Consider the following 15,030-nt stretch of genomic DNA (forward strand, 5'->3'; position numbering starts at 1 on the left):
ACAATGTCCTGTTGTGTTCAAATGACACAACATTTGAAAAAATTGTGTACAGAGTCCAGAGCATATGACAGTCGCCTAGTAAACGATATGGCACAGAGTAGGTGTCCTGCAGTATGAGGGCCCATCCCCATTGTGGCACCCTGGGCACATGACCAGCCCTCTCTTTCAGGTTATGTTAGGCCATGACGGGCACCACATCCTAGAAACAGCACTGTCACCCCCACAGCACAGTGGCATTGAAAGAGGGCCACCAACCTCTGCTGGTGCCCAGCAGAAAGGGTGCCACCGTTTCCCTCCCTGGACAGCGTCCCACGCTCCCTCACCTCCCAGGACCCGAGAATAACACTTGGTGTCCCTTCACGTCTCCAGGTCCTGGCCGACACCTTAGGCTCAGAATATCCTACAAGGATGGCGGAGGTGGGGCAAGGCAGGTGCACTTACCTGTTGAATTCTAGCAGAAAACCTCCCCCCATCACCCCAGGGGACCCAGGGTTCGTACCTGCAGAGAAATTACCTGTATTAAACCCCAAACAGGGGCTGTGCCTTCTCCTGGCACCCAACCCGAAAGTGTGGGAACACGGCGGGACTTCCAGTCTGGCTCGATGTAAAACGTCTCTAAACCTTTCTTCTTCTTGAACCGCATTCCCTGGCCTCAACTGCCTAAGAAAAACAGGGAATGCTGGTAGCCCGCACAGCCTCAGGAAACTTTACACCCCAGCCCCTCTCCCCGAACGTCTATCCCCATCTCTGGCCTTTCCTGAGGGGCCGTGTGGCATCTTAGCAGGCGCCCTGTGTCAGGGAAACAGGCTCCACTTGATGGCACGCGACCCTTGTGCCCCCCTCCCATGGGCTTCTAGTTTCCTGCCTCAAGGCCTGATGGCTCCCTGTTTCTGTCCTAATGGTCACAGCCCGTCTGCTGGTGCAGTAGCGTGTGCAGTATAAGGCCAAGGGCCCCACCAGGACTTTGGGTTACGTGGGAAAAGGCGGAACAGAGTACTCTGTGCTGCTTCTGAGTGAGAAAGAGTCTGGGGGGCAGGGGGTGACTCACATCTGATTTAGCTGGAATCTCTACCAGAATGCCACAGGGACAGACTGATGAAAGTGAGTCCTCTTTCTGGGATGAGGGGTAGAATGAACCTGAGATGAGACCTCTTGTGTATTAAAAGTATACATTTTTATGTCTTTTCTACTTTTGAAGAGGAAAAAAAACCAAACCAAACTCCAGGAAGCTCTGATCACCAAATCCTTCCAGAGAGAGATCTTCTAAGCCGAGGAGTCACTTTCAGCCCCGCCTGCTGAAGTCCTTCATTCGCCCACCCCACCTTGTCACTGATGGGTTGTTTTCTGCCACAGACTTTCACATGTCCCCCTGGTCCTGGGGGGTCATCTGAGGCCTGCAGTGGCGAAACCACAGCAAAGAGTCCGAGCTTTTCCCCCAGGCGGGCCGGCTCACAAGGGAACCAGGACCTGCACCTCCCACACTGGGGGGTCTCTGGTTTTTCATCCCTGCACTCCCTCCCCCCCCCATCGATGAGATGTCATCTCTGACTATCCCAAGTAGCCTGAGGGCACGGGGTGTACCCTGGAGGACGTCTTCACCGTCACAGCCCACTTGTGTGAACCTGCCAGCTAATGTAGTAACAAGCCTGAGCGCTGTGGCTGCAGTTCCTGGTGTCCTTTCTAGGGCTGTGGACCCAGCACATGATGGTGTGTGTGCTTTCTCACCAACTGGCTGCTGTGGGGACATCAGAAAATGTTTCGGTGAGAGTTGAGCCCTGTGGGGTAACTGAGCCAGCCGACTGAGGGGCCTTCTTTACCCCTTGGACCACAGCAGGAATGGCTGAATGTCCACTGCCACTTGGGGGCTATGCTCCCAACGCTGGCCTCGGATCCCCCCGACAGTGCTGGCTGCTGTTTTATGGGCACGTTCAGCCGTGTCTTAACTTCCTCAGCTAGCCCCTACCCTGGGGACGTGAATGACCCCGTCGTGACAGCCAATACAAGGATCCCACCCAGGGCCCCGCAATGACCCAGTAGGTATTTGGAGCAGAGCTGTAAGTGATCAGATCAACGACTCAGTCAGTTCCTGTTTAGGGACAGAAACCTCACAGGCCTTCGACCTCTTAGAACATGATCAGCACCTCTTAGAACAATTATGTCGTCTGTGGATCCAACGATGCCATAGTGTCCCAGGGACAGGAGTGCATATTGACACAACTTTGATCGCAGCAGTCTGTCCTCCCAGGCTCCCTTCTTGTGATTGCTGCACCCACTTTTGTTGGCTGAGTAGCTAGATGGTAAGCAGTAACCCCCGACCTCCTGTGGGTACCACCGTCATCAAGGACATCACAGAATCCATCTACAACACAGCACAGGGAATCCAACCATCCAGCCTGCTGTTACAGGATTGAAGGATGGACTCCAGTCAGGACAAAGCACTGCTTTGGCACGGAGGCCAACATACTGCTGTCCACTGACACCTGGGCCCTCCTCCTTGGACTCTTTGTTGGGCAAACAAGTCAGCAGCCTACAAAAGACCCAGAGAAGTTCTTCTGCTAGGCTTCCCTCCATGTTCTTTTGCATTTGTAGGCATTTTCGATCGGCTCCTTCCCTGCTTTCTTAAGGGTCAATTACCTGGGCTTTGACCTGAAATAAGGAACCTGCTTTCTGATCTTCCACGATATGTACACAGACACACACCTTTCATATTCAACTCTGAGATTTTTGGTTTTAAATAATTGTTTTCCCCACATATGAAGATGACCTCAAGCTGCAGTCTCCTAGGCAATCACTTGCTTAGTCTGGACCCTGTAACATGTACAAATAGATTATTCAGAATGCCATTAATTAATTTAAAAAAAGACGCTGATGTCTAAGAACAAAGGGAATTATTTAGAGATTATAAAATGTTATCGAAAGTAATATATTTCAAACACGAAAATGTAAAAACAAGTTACTGCACTTCAAGAGAAATGTCAACTTGTCAAATGCCAAAGCATACAATACCTTCAAAGTATTAGCAGATAATCTTAAAAAATAAGCTGTTTGTCAAAAAAGAGACTGTCATTTCCAGCAAAATGCCGTGCAGTTTTAGAGTTATCATTCTTCTTATTTGCACAAAGAACACACACCAGCATGCATTGTTGCTGAACTCAGAGGTCCACCTGGTTCTGTTTTTTATTGTTATGTATTCTTGGATGTGTGCTAGACACCATCCATGTGCCACCATGTGCTGCAGAGCCCTCTTGTCTGCAGGTGGGCCCTGGGGGCCCTACTAGGTCCCCCTTCTCTCTTCACAGTCACTTAGTTCTCAGAATCTCTGTCCATCTGCCATGGACTCAGGCGGGTGTAAAGTAGCTGAGATGGTTAACGTCCCCAGAGCAAGTAGCATCTGTGCGGAGCTAAAGAGAGCAACTCCAAAATAGGAACAAGTCTGCTTTTATCCCAAAGGTAATACGGCATGAGAAAAGGGCTTAGGGAATTTGCTGTAACCCTTAAAGCCTTGGTGTTTTTATCTGTGAAGCACAAACTCCACACAGAAGATAAATAAGTCTATATATATATATATATTAAAAAAGTCTATAGACAACAACAAACTTAATCCAAATGCCCGTTTGTGGGAAACTGGTTAAGTAAATAATTGGCAAATGCCCCAGTGATGCTTTCTTTTTTTTGATGGGACAACGTGGCTAGGCCACAGGCCCATTATTTCAACACTAACTGTGAAGGCGTTTTCCATTTGCATTAAAGCCCCTAATCAGCTGACATTAAGAGCAAGGGAGTGTCCTGGACAATGTGGGTGAGCTAATGCATTCAGACCTTAGAAGCAGAAGCCTGGAAAGGCTGGGAAAGCTGAAACCTCCCTGGAAAGGGGGGGGGGGGGGCGGGGACTGTATGTGTAGACAGCTGCTGCAGTTCTCCTATGGAGTTCCACTCGCTCACTCTTCCTTTGTCAGTCGGTGCCCGGAGAGCCCCACCTGCCCGTGACCCTCCGTGCCTGCTAGCCATCACTCACACTCACAGGCGCCCACTACTTGAAAGAGATTTCTGTTGTTACACACGCCTCCTCGTATTGGCTCCTATTGGCCCTGCCTCTCTGGTAGAGGCCTGACTCCCCACCCACCAACTGGCAGAGGGCACTGCCGTTGAAGGAAACGAGTATGTGTTTTAGGTCCTTCCAAGAGCCCAGTGAGAGTAAAAACTAAAGGAACACGAAAGGGTGTAAGCCTTACTTCTGGGATTAAAAAAAACAAACTAGAATTATACATACACTTAATTTTGTTTATTAAAACCTCACTAAAGCAAAGTAAATATAGGAAAAGGATTTCTTTTAAAAAGACATAATTCCGGAAACATGGGAAGACCAGAGAAACAGCCATGGCAAAATCATTTTAGAAGATGAAAGGAAGGCACCTGGGTGGCTCAGTTGGTTAAGCATCTGCCTTCGGCTCAGGTCATGATCCTGGCGCCCTGGGGTGGAGCCCCACCTCAGGCTCCCTGCTCAGCAGGGAACCTGCTTCTCCCTCTCCCCCTGCCCCTCTACCCTGATCATTCTCTCTCTCTCTCTCTCTCTCACACACACACACACACACACACACTCTCTCTCTCAAATAATCTTAAAAAAAAAGATGAAAAGGAGACAGACCAGTGCCAAGTTATGTACCCGACCTGTGCCTGCCAAATCCTGAAACATGAGAAAGCAAGGAATCCTGGAAAGCAAGGAACTGTGGCATTGCGCCTTCTAGAACTTGAGGTGGAGAGAATGGCTTAAATGAGGAATTCAGGAAGGCCAGAGAGAGACCTGTTTCTAGACTGGAAGCTGCAGGGCTCCTGCATCTCACTCATGTTGTCAGAAGTCAGGAAGTTTTCTCCCTGGAGAGTGTGAGAGAGGATTTCTGGACAGAGCAGAGGATTGGTCCCCCACTGAAAACAGGAGTAAACGGCCTTGTGCTGCTGCCATATTGAATGCTGACTGCACAGTGCCAGCCTTTCCCCAACAACGGCTGCACACCTGCTGCCAGGCCAACCCTCCTGGTCGGGGCCCAAAGGACTCCTCCAGGGAATCAGAGACACCTGAGGCCCAATCCTCTGATGTGCAAGACTGAGATCAGGACAAATTGGGGGTGGGGGTGGAGAAATTAGATGTATATGAAAGGACAAAGGAAAAAAAAAATCTTCAGTTAAAACATCACACCCAGGAGACAAATACAGAATGACACAAAGATGGACATTCAGAGAATAAAGAGTTCTTGGAAATTAAAGACATGATACCAAAGATGAGAATTCATCAGAGGGCACTGAAGGGTGACGTTGAGTAAACCTCCATGAAGGCACAGTGGAAGGACAGAATGGAGGTCAGAAATGCTGGACCCAGGCCAGCATCCAACACACAAATAACCGAAGCCCCAGGAAGAGGGACACACCCAACGGCGGGTGTCGATGCAGGCCTTGTCATCTGGGCTTCTGGCATCAACGCGACCCCCACCCCCACCCCCGCCTCCCAACCACCCAGGTGTACCAATCTGTAAACTGTGGGGCATATGGACGGCTCCTTTTTTCTTAATGCAGAACTTTTCTCGAAGACAGTGTTGGGAGAAGGTAAACCAAGTAAGTCATCCTCCTGGGGAGAAAGCATTCCCAACAGGGATTGAGAATTTCCCCTCACAAGTGGCACAGGATGCAGGACAGCCAAAGAGAGAGAGGAGAACCAAAGAAAGAAATGGTGAAAATCCCCAGGAAACTGGGAGAGCTGCTGCCAGACTTCATGAGCAACAAGTCTGCTTTGGGGCAGGGACTTGAGACGGAGACGCGAAGGGCTGTTAGCACCAGGCTCTCTGGCTTGGTGTGGCTCAGCAAGAGGAAAACATCAAGTGACCCTGGTGCACATTCTTCATTGCCACTCAGCTTGTCTTGACGTGAGCTGACAAGCTTCCTGCTCTCCAGACCGGCGCTCCATCCCAGGGAAGCGTCCTTGGCTTGCTGGCAGAGTCCAGATGATGCTGTAGTCAGCGTGCAAATGGACAAGAGCAGCCCAAGCCCTCTGACCACGTTTCTGCCAGACATTGAGGACCTGGTGTGTGTGACAGCAGTGGCCTCGATGCCCCCAGCACCTGTGCCAGTCCTTGCTCACAGTGAATATTTGAGTATCTGACCCAGGTGACCCCTGCCCTGTCCATCCAAGGCGGGCAGCAGTGCTGCTTCCTTGCACCAGCTCCTCTGCACCAGCCTGAGCCTCTGGGCCAGCGCTCGGCTCCTACTCCAGTCCCTTTTGGTTTTCACTCCTAAACATGAGGTGTTGAAGGGCTCCTCCAGCCTCTGGAAAGGCTCCCCAGAGCTGGGGTTCCGCTGAAGTCCCATTCCTCACCCCTATCCCAGATGTCAGCAAGGGAAGGGGCCTTAGAGATTATCTAGTCTGCACTACCTTCAATGGCCAGGTGCTGAGCCCACGAGCATGATCTGTCCAAGGCCTCACGGCTGGAACTAAAAGTCACCTCTGCCTTTCCAGAAGGATCTGAGCCTGCATGAGACAGATGCCAACTCAGGGCAGAGACCGATCTTCCTGTGCACCTCTCCCCTGTCCCAGTTTCAGCATGGCTTGGAAACAAGCAGGAATTCCCTCAATGCTACTTGGCAGCTCCAGAAACAGTTTGTGATTCTAGCAACTTAGCTGGCCTCCATTTTTAAAAGAGACATTTTTTTTCCATTCCTTTTAATTATGAAAGAAAACCAAGTTTCCTATAGAAAACATGTGAAAGTCTAAAAGAAGAAAAGGTCACTCATAAAGCTGCATGTGCAAAACTTTAAGGTTTTGGCATAACTGGGCTCGTGAAAAGAACCCATGCCTAAGACAAGTAGCTGCCGCCCCATTTGCCCCTCTCGGGTCAGCACTGGCTCTGGGCTGGCGAGGAAGTGTGGGCAGCCGAATGGCTGGGTGCACGTGGGCAAGAGGGTTGTGCCCTGGGCCTCAGCCAGCTGCACCAGCCCCTATGGCCCTGTGAGTCCTGTGGCTACAGGTGAGGCCAAGACTGCAGGTGCACAAGGGAACCTCCACCCAGCAGGAAAGGACTGAGGAGGCATGAACCCCAAGTCTGCCCCTATTGGCCAAGTCACTGCTGCAGCATGAGGCTTTTCTCTAGCACTGTGCCCCCACCTACCCCAGGCAAAGAGACCAGAGGAGGAGAAGGACTCTTCCCTGACCCCAACTCGGGGCATTTAATGAGGCCAGTCTGGGCTTCCTGCCAGCCTGGAATTCCAGAGAGCCTTCATGGTCCAGCGACGCTGGGTGGGATCACAATGCAGCCCCCATGCCAGGCAAGGCCTTCTTCCCGCTGCGGGCCCAACCTGGTCCTCACCCCCTTGCAGATAGGACTCTGATTGTGAACATCAGGGGATCCTAGCGTCCTTCAAATCCCTTTTGCTCTTCACAGCCCTGAATATAAGCACCTGAGGGGAGGATCCGAATCTCAACACAGATCAACTGCCTGGCTGCAACCACCATCCACACTTTGCTGGGTGTATGGAGGGACAGAACGGACACATGGGAGGGAAGGGAGGAGTCGGAGGCGTTGATGCAGCAGGTAGAAGGGGCTCCCGAGTATCACGAGCGCTGGGAAGAACCTCTCACGGCAGCCGATCCAGCTACACACTGCAGGGCAGGAAAGCAGGCTCCCACTCTGGAAAACTGTGTGGAGGTTCCTCAAACAGTTAAAAATAGACCTGCCCTACGACCCAGCAATTGCACTGTTGGGGATTTACCCCAAAGATACACATGCAATGAAACGCCGGGACACCTGCACCCCGATGTTTATAGCAGCAATGGCCACGATAGCCAAACTGTGGAAGGAGCCTCGGTGTCCAACGAAAGATGAATGGATAAAGAAGATGTGGTTTATGTATACAATGGAATATTCCTCAGCTATTAGAAATGACAAATACCCACCATTTGCTTCAACGTGGATGGAACTGGAGGGTATTATGCTGAGTGAAGTAAGTCAGTCGGTGAAGGACAAACATTATATGTTCTCATTCATTTGGGGAATATAAATAATAGTGAAAGGGAATATATAAGGGAAGGGAGAAGAAATGTGTGGGAAATATCAGAAAGGGAGACAGAACGTAAAGACTGCTAACTCTGGGAAATGAACTAGGGGTGGTAGAAGGGGAGGAGGGCGGGGGGTGGGAGTGAATGGGTGACGGGCACTGGGGGTTATTCTGTATGTTAGTAAATTGAACACCAATAAAAAATAAATTAAAAATAAATAAATAAAAATAAATAAGTAAGTAAGTAAGTAAATAAATAAATAAATAAATAAATAAATAGAAAGCAGGCTCCCACTTAGGAATGAGAGAGAGCTGGGGGGGGGGCAGGGAACACACGGGAAGCCAATTTTAAAACAGGTATCTTCATGACAAGTTACAGAAATTGACCTTTATTTGTTGTACTAAAGTCTGTTTAACTTTTGATACAAAGTAAGGTTTTAGTACAGAAAATCCCAGTCTGTCAGAACAGTACCTGTGCACACTGTACCATCACAGTCCCGCCCGGGCCGCGGCTCAGAGACGCAGCCCCGAGGGCGCCGAGCAGGCCCCCAGCCAGCCCACCGTCTGTTGGTGGTCTGAGCTAGAGGAAGGCGTGTACCTGTGAAATGAAGGGCAGAGCTGAGGACTGACACACATCTCTGTGAACACCTGTGCAAGAAAATAGATCCCTTTAAAAAAAAAAAAATGTCAGCTACGCTACAATCTAGTGTCTAGAATTACAAAGAATAAAATGAAATCAAAGATTTCTTGCTAGTAAAATGAAATGTTAGGAACAGTATTAAAATATAGGTCCTACCCCAGTGACACACGGAGCCCAGTACAGTACCTATTTATTAACAGGACGCACAGTTTTAAGGAGGAACCACATCAAATCTTCAGCCAGAGATATCCAGCATCAGAAGTGCAAAAAAAAAAAAAAAAAAAAAAAATTCCCAAAAACAAAACCCCAAAGACGTCCTTGTGGGGTACTGTTTATGCCAGGAGTGCTGTCACCGAGACTAGATCCCCAGCTTCTGAGAGCGGGGACACTCATCATGACACTTCCCCTAAGAGCTCGCAGTTCCCAGTCTGAAACATGAGCATCTTCCCATCAGAGAGAGCTGGTGTGCCTGCCCCCGTCTATGGAGTTTAAGAATTACCCTGCAAAAATTGCACTGAAAAAGCGGTCACTATTTACAGAAGCTAAGGAGGACCCAGTGGCACGTGCCAGCCCTTGGTTAACACCCTGCCCAGGACAACGGCACGGCGGTGACCTCAGGGAGCCCGGACGGCCCAGGTAGCAGGCGGACGTAACAATAGCAGACAGAGAAGAAATGAGAGGACACGGAGGGCAGGAGACAAAGCCTGCAAGCTTGCAAGACGCCCAAGTGGCCTTCCTGGCGCAGGAGGGGAGGACACGGCCGCTGGTGCCTCCGCCCCACAAAGGCACTGGTCCTGCTACCACAGCACGTCTGAGCCCCTGCCGTCACGGTGTCCTTCCAGGAGAGGTGCCACCGGGGAGCGGGAAGTGTCTTGAAGCCCTGGTCCCACTGACAAGAACCTCCCAGAGCAGAGTGGCCCCCAGCGAGGTTCCAGAGTTGTTTTGCTGAAAGCAGGAACGAAACCCAACACCAAAGCAACACGGGACGTTGACAGGGGAGGGCAGGGCTGGGCACCGGCAACATGGAGCCGTTCAAGTAAACATAAACAACCAATACTTAGAAAAGGCTTGTAAACTTGTGATCTGAAAGGTTCTCTTTGCAGCATCTCTGGTGAGCTGGCTAAAGAAAGGGTGGTGTTGAACCCCTCTATCAAAAGTCTTTTGTGGTTTTTTTTTTTTTGCTTTGTCTTAAAGCACATGTGTGAGAGGAACAGTCTTCTGGCCTGAGCCCGGATCCCGTTCACCTGTGGCCCTCGAGCTACAGAGGGGGTGCTTCTGGAGTCCATGTGCGTGGATCCTTCCCCTCTGTGTTTATATACAGATAGACGTGGACTTTCAATCGCTAAGAAGGAGCTGGGCCAGACGTTTAGGCCGGCAGACAAGCCGCAGCCACTCCCGGCATGGCAATGGCACCCTTCTACAGCGGGCAGGCTGGAATCCACAGGACCTTATTTTGTTCTTGATTGACCATTGCCAAGATTTGAGTGCAAATGCTCGACAGGGCTCCTCCCTGGATGACCCCTGCAAAAGAGCCCCCAAACACACATCACTGAGCTCAGAGTCTGACCCCAGGATGCAGGCAAATAAAATACACCTGTTTAGGTTTCCTGATGGGAGCTACTTGGCCTGCCTTCCTCGCTCTCTTCCATCAGCAAGAAATCGGGGAAGAAAAGTAAGAGTCAAGTGCAAATAACTTTGGCTTTTTATCTGTCCCTCTGCTCAGCTGTTCGGTAGGATACTGACAACGTGGGCTCACATGAAGGCTGGGGTTAAATTTTGTCAGGTTTTGGAGCCCCTGTAACAGGGACGATCAGGATCTGACCACTCGCATTAACTGCACGCCCCGCGCTGGGTCTTCCCAGTCTTCCAAGGGGGCGTCTGGCACCCCGGAAAGCAGTCTGGGGTTATGCAGTGATGGCCCAATGGTAGCCGGCTTCTCCAGAAAACAAGGAGTTTAAGGAGCCAGCGCTTCCCAAGCAAGATGACATGTCCCAGCTATGGCCCAGCCCTGCTCTGCAGGCCTTCAACACCATGGGTCCTGGAGATACTAGCCCAGGCTCCCTGTGTGCCCCACGGAACAGGGCCGGGAGACTGAACACGCCCGGACCGCCTGCCACAAGGTATGGACAGAAATAGGGGGCGCTTAGAAACTGCTGTGGAAATGTGACAAGAGTAATTTTATGTCTGTTGAAACTAATAAAAAGTCAAAAGCTTATATTTTGTAAGTTTTTAATTTTTCATTTCTCTAGTATTAATATATTTGGCTGATACTGGCTTACGATGGATTAGAGATTAAAACTCACACATACAGAGAAGCTCCAAGCTTGGTTTTTGAGACCAACTGTTTTTGCCTGAGACACAGGAAACTAGATGCTAACAGTCTCTACCAGTGAATTAAAATCACTGTCCCTGCCTCTCTGACCCCAGTGTTGTTAACCCCCCTACAAATAACTGATTTATCAGAGGTTGAAAGCCACAAAGTACAATGGCAGCCAACAGATTGGAGCCATGCTTCTTTTGGTTTGCTGTCTTTCAAAGACCTAAGCTGTTAGGAGTGGAGCTTTTTCTTCACCAAACTCTATGGCTATACCAGAGGGCCCTGAGAGCTCTCCTGCACAGCACTGGTGCCGGGAGACAGATGGGGAGAAATCTGGGGGACGGGGCCAGATCATAACATGAGGCTGAAAGCAGGGAACTTTACTTGTCAACCTATAACACTCCTGATGTATTTTATTTGCCCTGCACCTGCCAGCAGAACAGCTGTGATGCAAGTGGCGGCAGCAGCACTGGCCGGCATCCGGGAAGTGTGGGCTAGTACCGTCTCCCGTTAGCCTGCGTCCCTCCCCGCTGCCTGCACTTCCTCCAGGCCAGAGGCGCACCTACCTGTGAAGTACCTACTGTACTCCTGTTCGATCTTCTGAGCTGTCTCAAACTGCTCTTTGGAATGCCTCTGAGTCACCTTGTCCTTCAGGTAGATGGGGTCTCTCTGCTCCCTGTCAGACATCCAGAGAAGCAGGCTGAGCGTCTCACCTCCCCAGGCCCTCCTCCTTCCTTTGTCCAGAGTAACAGGACCTCCATCAACAGGGCCCCAGGCGCTGCTGTCATAAAGCACAGCAATGGCCTGCAGGCCCCATGGGGAGCTCTGGGCAGGAGAGGGGAAGGCAGGCACCTCAGCTGGCCCCCAGGTACAGGTACCAGAAGCTTGGAAGCACAGAGAGGTAAAGCGGAGGGGGCCTTGACAAGCTGTCGGCCCAACCAGTACAGAAACTGGAGCTCCGTGACAGTAAAGGCTCATCACATCCCAAGCCAGCTTCTCGCAGACCTGGACCCAGCTGGTCACCTAGTTGCTGCGTCCTTGTGAGCCCCCGCTGAGAGGCAGGAGAAGGAGAAAGGGGGACAAGATGCACAGGGAGTGACGCGGACAAAGCTGCACTACTTAGGAACGTGCGGCATCACACAGGGCAAAGGGTGGTGGGGAGCAGGACTGTGCCTGGTTAGCACCACCTGAATGAGCGTGCGATGGGGAGGGTTCCTGCACCTACTGCCCATCTCATCCTTCCATGCCCACCCCACTGCCCCGGTGTCTGAGCCAGCAGCCCCATCGCCACCAAAGCCCCCCCTCCCCCGGAGCCCGTCACCTACTTGATGTGTTTGGCGCTCTTGTAGTGGATGAAGATGACAATGGGGTAGATGTGCATGTGGTGCAGCCGCTCGATGGCATGGGGGGCGATGTCCAGGAGACAGTGCCGGTTCTAAAGGGGATGATGAATGAGGAGTCAGGGCCCGGGCCCTAGAAACACTGGAGTCCTTCTGAGGACACCTCCCGCTGGTCTCTGCCACTGACGGGGCCAACCTATCTCCCACGCTGCTCCACCCCACCGTATAAACGAGCCCGTGAGGCCCTCCCCATGAGTGAGGCAGCAGGACCAGTCTACTGTGAAGACCGTGCAGGAGGAAGCCGCGGAGAGCTTTACTCCAGAGAACCTCTCCATGCAAGCTGTCGAGTCTGATGGTGGCCAAGGCCAGAGCCAGGGCAGAGCGGGGTCTGGACGGCCCATCCCCAGCCAGCCTTTCCTGCCTCTGCAGACCCAGGGAACATCTCCAAGCCCTGCCCAGCCCGGCCTCAGAAGCCTCACTTCTGTCAGACTGAGCCAATGAAGATGTGCAGACAGCAGGGCCTGCCCAGGGAAGGGGACTGTGCCATGTGTGGCTGTGACTGAAATGCCCCAGGGTCCCCGCAGCCTCCAGCAGGAGTGTGAGCCATAGACAGACCATGGGCACGCTGTGCGGCTGCCCCTGATCCCTGAAAGCTCCACTGTGGGAGCCTGGCCGTGGGCTGGCTTTCTAACTTCCTGGGGCACACCTAGCTGGAGTGCATCCGCTTCCTCTGGGCGATCCACACTCACAGCTGTCAGAAGCCACCTCCCTCATCCAGGGAGGAGCAAACCAGAGCCTTTCGAGGTGAAATGAGCGCCCTGAGAAGGACGAGCCCGAGGAGTACACCCTCAGCAGCTTTTCTAATACACTACAGATTTCCCCACTTTTTCTCATGCTCCCTGGCAAATGGACCCCAGTACGTTCCAGAGCCTAAAGACACATGGAAACGCTCTTAACTCTTTCAGAGACAGGAGCCCTGAAAAGTGGAAAGGTGGGTGCCCTGTCCCTAGAATAAGGCCCACATAAAGTTCCGCATACACGCTGAGCAGATGCAGGACCCTGTTGTAGAACCCCCCATGTGGGGGCTTTCCTAGAGTTCAAAGCTCTCATCAGATCCCGAGTCCTCAGAGGGAAAGGGGTGACGCATGCACAGGGACTGGCGGACCGTTTATGACAATGGAACCACACAGAAGCAAAGGGGGCAAACCCCGATAAAGGCTAACTTGGACTAAGGTCACAGGCGAGCTCACAGAAGGCCCAGGAGACAGACGCATAGGGCAGAGGTCCAGAGGCACTGGAGGTCCAATCCCAAAGGCTCAAACCCTAATCCTTGGTCTAAGCAACAGGTACCTTTTCTGTGATCTCCTTTATGGAAGCCACTGTGGTCACGTCGAAATGGCCACTCCTCCGCTTGTAGTCGACAAACAGGCAGTCTTTGACGCCCCGCTCGATGGCCTGCTGGGAGGCCTTCATCACCTCTGCAAAGCACAGACACAGGAATGAGGATGCCCCCTGGCATGGTGAGCCGTCATGGCACATTCTAGGGAAGAGCACTGCAGAAGAGCTGTCCTGCTGTCCTTCCTTCCAGAGAAAGAAACAGAAGGCACCTGCTAACATGACCTGGGTCAGAAGGGCTCTGAGACACCATGGGCCCAGCCCTGGGAGATGGGAGGACATAGTCCAACAGGCACAGAGGGTGCCCCTTACCGAGGGGGCATCTGCAGAACTTGCTGGGTGCCTCATTCACCAGCATTTCCTTCACCACGTCCAGTAAAGGCCCCAGAATCAGGACAGGCCTCAGGGAGGTGCAGTCTACTTTCTGGACCCGCTGATAGGCGAGGCTCACTGAATCTGAGGAGAGAGGAGCAGTGTCACAGGCACTCACCTGGAGCAGAGGGAGGGAGAGAGGCCGGGGACCCACTGCTGCCCTCATGTGCTCACCCCAGGCAGGTCCACCCCTCAGTCCACAAATCCAGAGCCAGGCAGGGTGAGCAGCTTAGCACAGTTCACCTGGGGCCTGCCCAAGTTTAGGGCTGAGTCCCTACGTCCTAGGCAGACCAGGGCATGGTCACTCCTGGAGTCCAGCACAAGTGTCCCTGCTCTGCAAACACCCAATACAGCCAGTCTAGAACAGTCATTTTAGCCCTTCCTTCTGCCCAAAGTCTTCCTCACTTGTCCTGGGCCTGCTCCCCTCGCCCCGACTACCCATGCTCTGCTTCCTAGAATTGCAACCTCCCCGGCAGGTAGGTATGCTCACATGACCCAGACCTGCCTGAGCAGTTAGCAGAGGTGAAGCTCCCACTTCCTCACCCCTTTCCCAGGGGCTGAAAAGGACAAGACCTGGGGTGCTCAGCCTCCTCTGACCCTGCTGATGAGGATAACCTTTAGAAAAATGACAGAGCTAAAAGACTGAAGGGACTTGGGTCCCTGGAGGATCCCCAGAATGGAGCTGCCTTCCTGGAACCACAGACCAGCTGGGACTTTTACATAGTAGAGAAATTACACTTTGGCTACTCTCATCTGGTCTCAGTTCCAGGTGTCAAACCAAGGTGTCCCAGGTGATCTGTGTAGGACACCTCCACTTCCCCAAGTGAATGAAAAAAGTCCTTGCAGAAAGAGACGGCTTAAAATCAGTATCAGGCACCACGTTGGCACCTCGGAAACACTTTGGAAAGAATACAAAACAAGTCTAA

At 52.0% G+C, this 15,030-nt stretch overlaps 1 protein-coding gene and 1 long non-coding RNA gene across 7 annotated transcripts in view; one reads left to right on the forward strand and one right to left on the reverse strand.

The window, feature by feature from the left end:
* LOC140632073 (uncharacterized) overlaps positions 1 to 10,905 on the forward strand; it is a 29,405-nt gene extending 18,500 nt beyond the window's left edge. Inside the window, exon 2 of the long non-coding RNA XR_012029586.1 lies at positions 1,199 to 10,905. This is a non-coding gene — a long non-coding RNA (uncharacterized lncRNA). The remainder of the gene's footprint in view (positions 1 to 1,198) is intronic.
* DLG5 (discs large MAGUK scaffold protein 5) overlaps positions 8,414 to 15,030 on the reverse strand; it is a 119,384-nt gene continuing 112,767 nt past the window's right edge. For all 6 annotated transcript variants that reach the window (XM_072823752.1, XM_072823751.1, XM_072823753.1 and 3 more), the window contains 5 exons: positions 14,045 to 14,188; positions 13,688 to 13,815; positions 12,323 to 12,432; positions 11,564 to 11,673; positions 8,414 to 10,201 (listed from right to left, as the gene is read on the reverse strand). In XM_072823752.1, coding sequence (XP_072679853.1) covers positions 10,098 to 10,201; positions 11,564 to 11,673; positions 12,323 to 12,432; positions 13,688 to 13,815; positions 14,045 to 14,188 — 596 coding nt within the window. In that variant the 3' untranslated portion in view covers positions 8,414 to 10,097. The remainder of the gene's footprint in view (positions 10,202 to 11,563; positions 11,674 to 12,322; positions 12,433 to 13,687; positions 13,816 to 14,044; positions 14,189 to 15,030) is intronic.

The sequence above is a fragment of the Canis lupus genome, chromosome 4, assembly GCF_048164855.1.
Source record: "Canis lupus baileyi chromosome 4, mCanLup2.hap1, whole genome shotgun sequence".
Taxonomy (NCBI): Eukaryota; Metazoa; Chordata; class Mammalia; order Carnivora; family Canidae; genus Canis; species Canis lupus.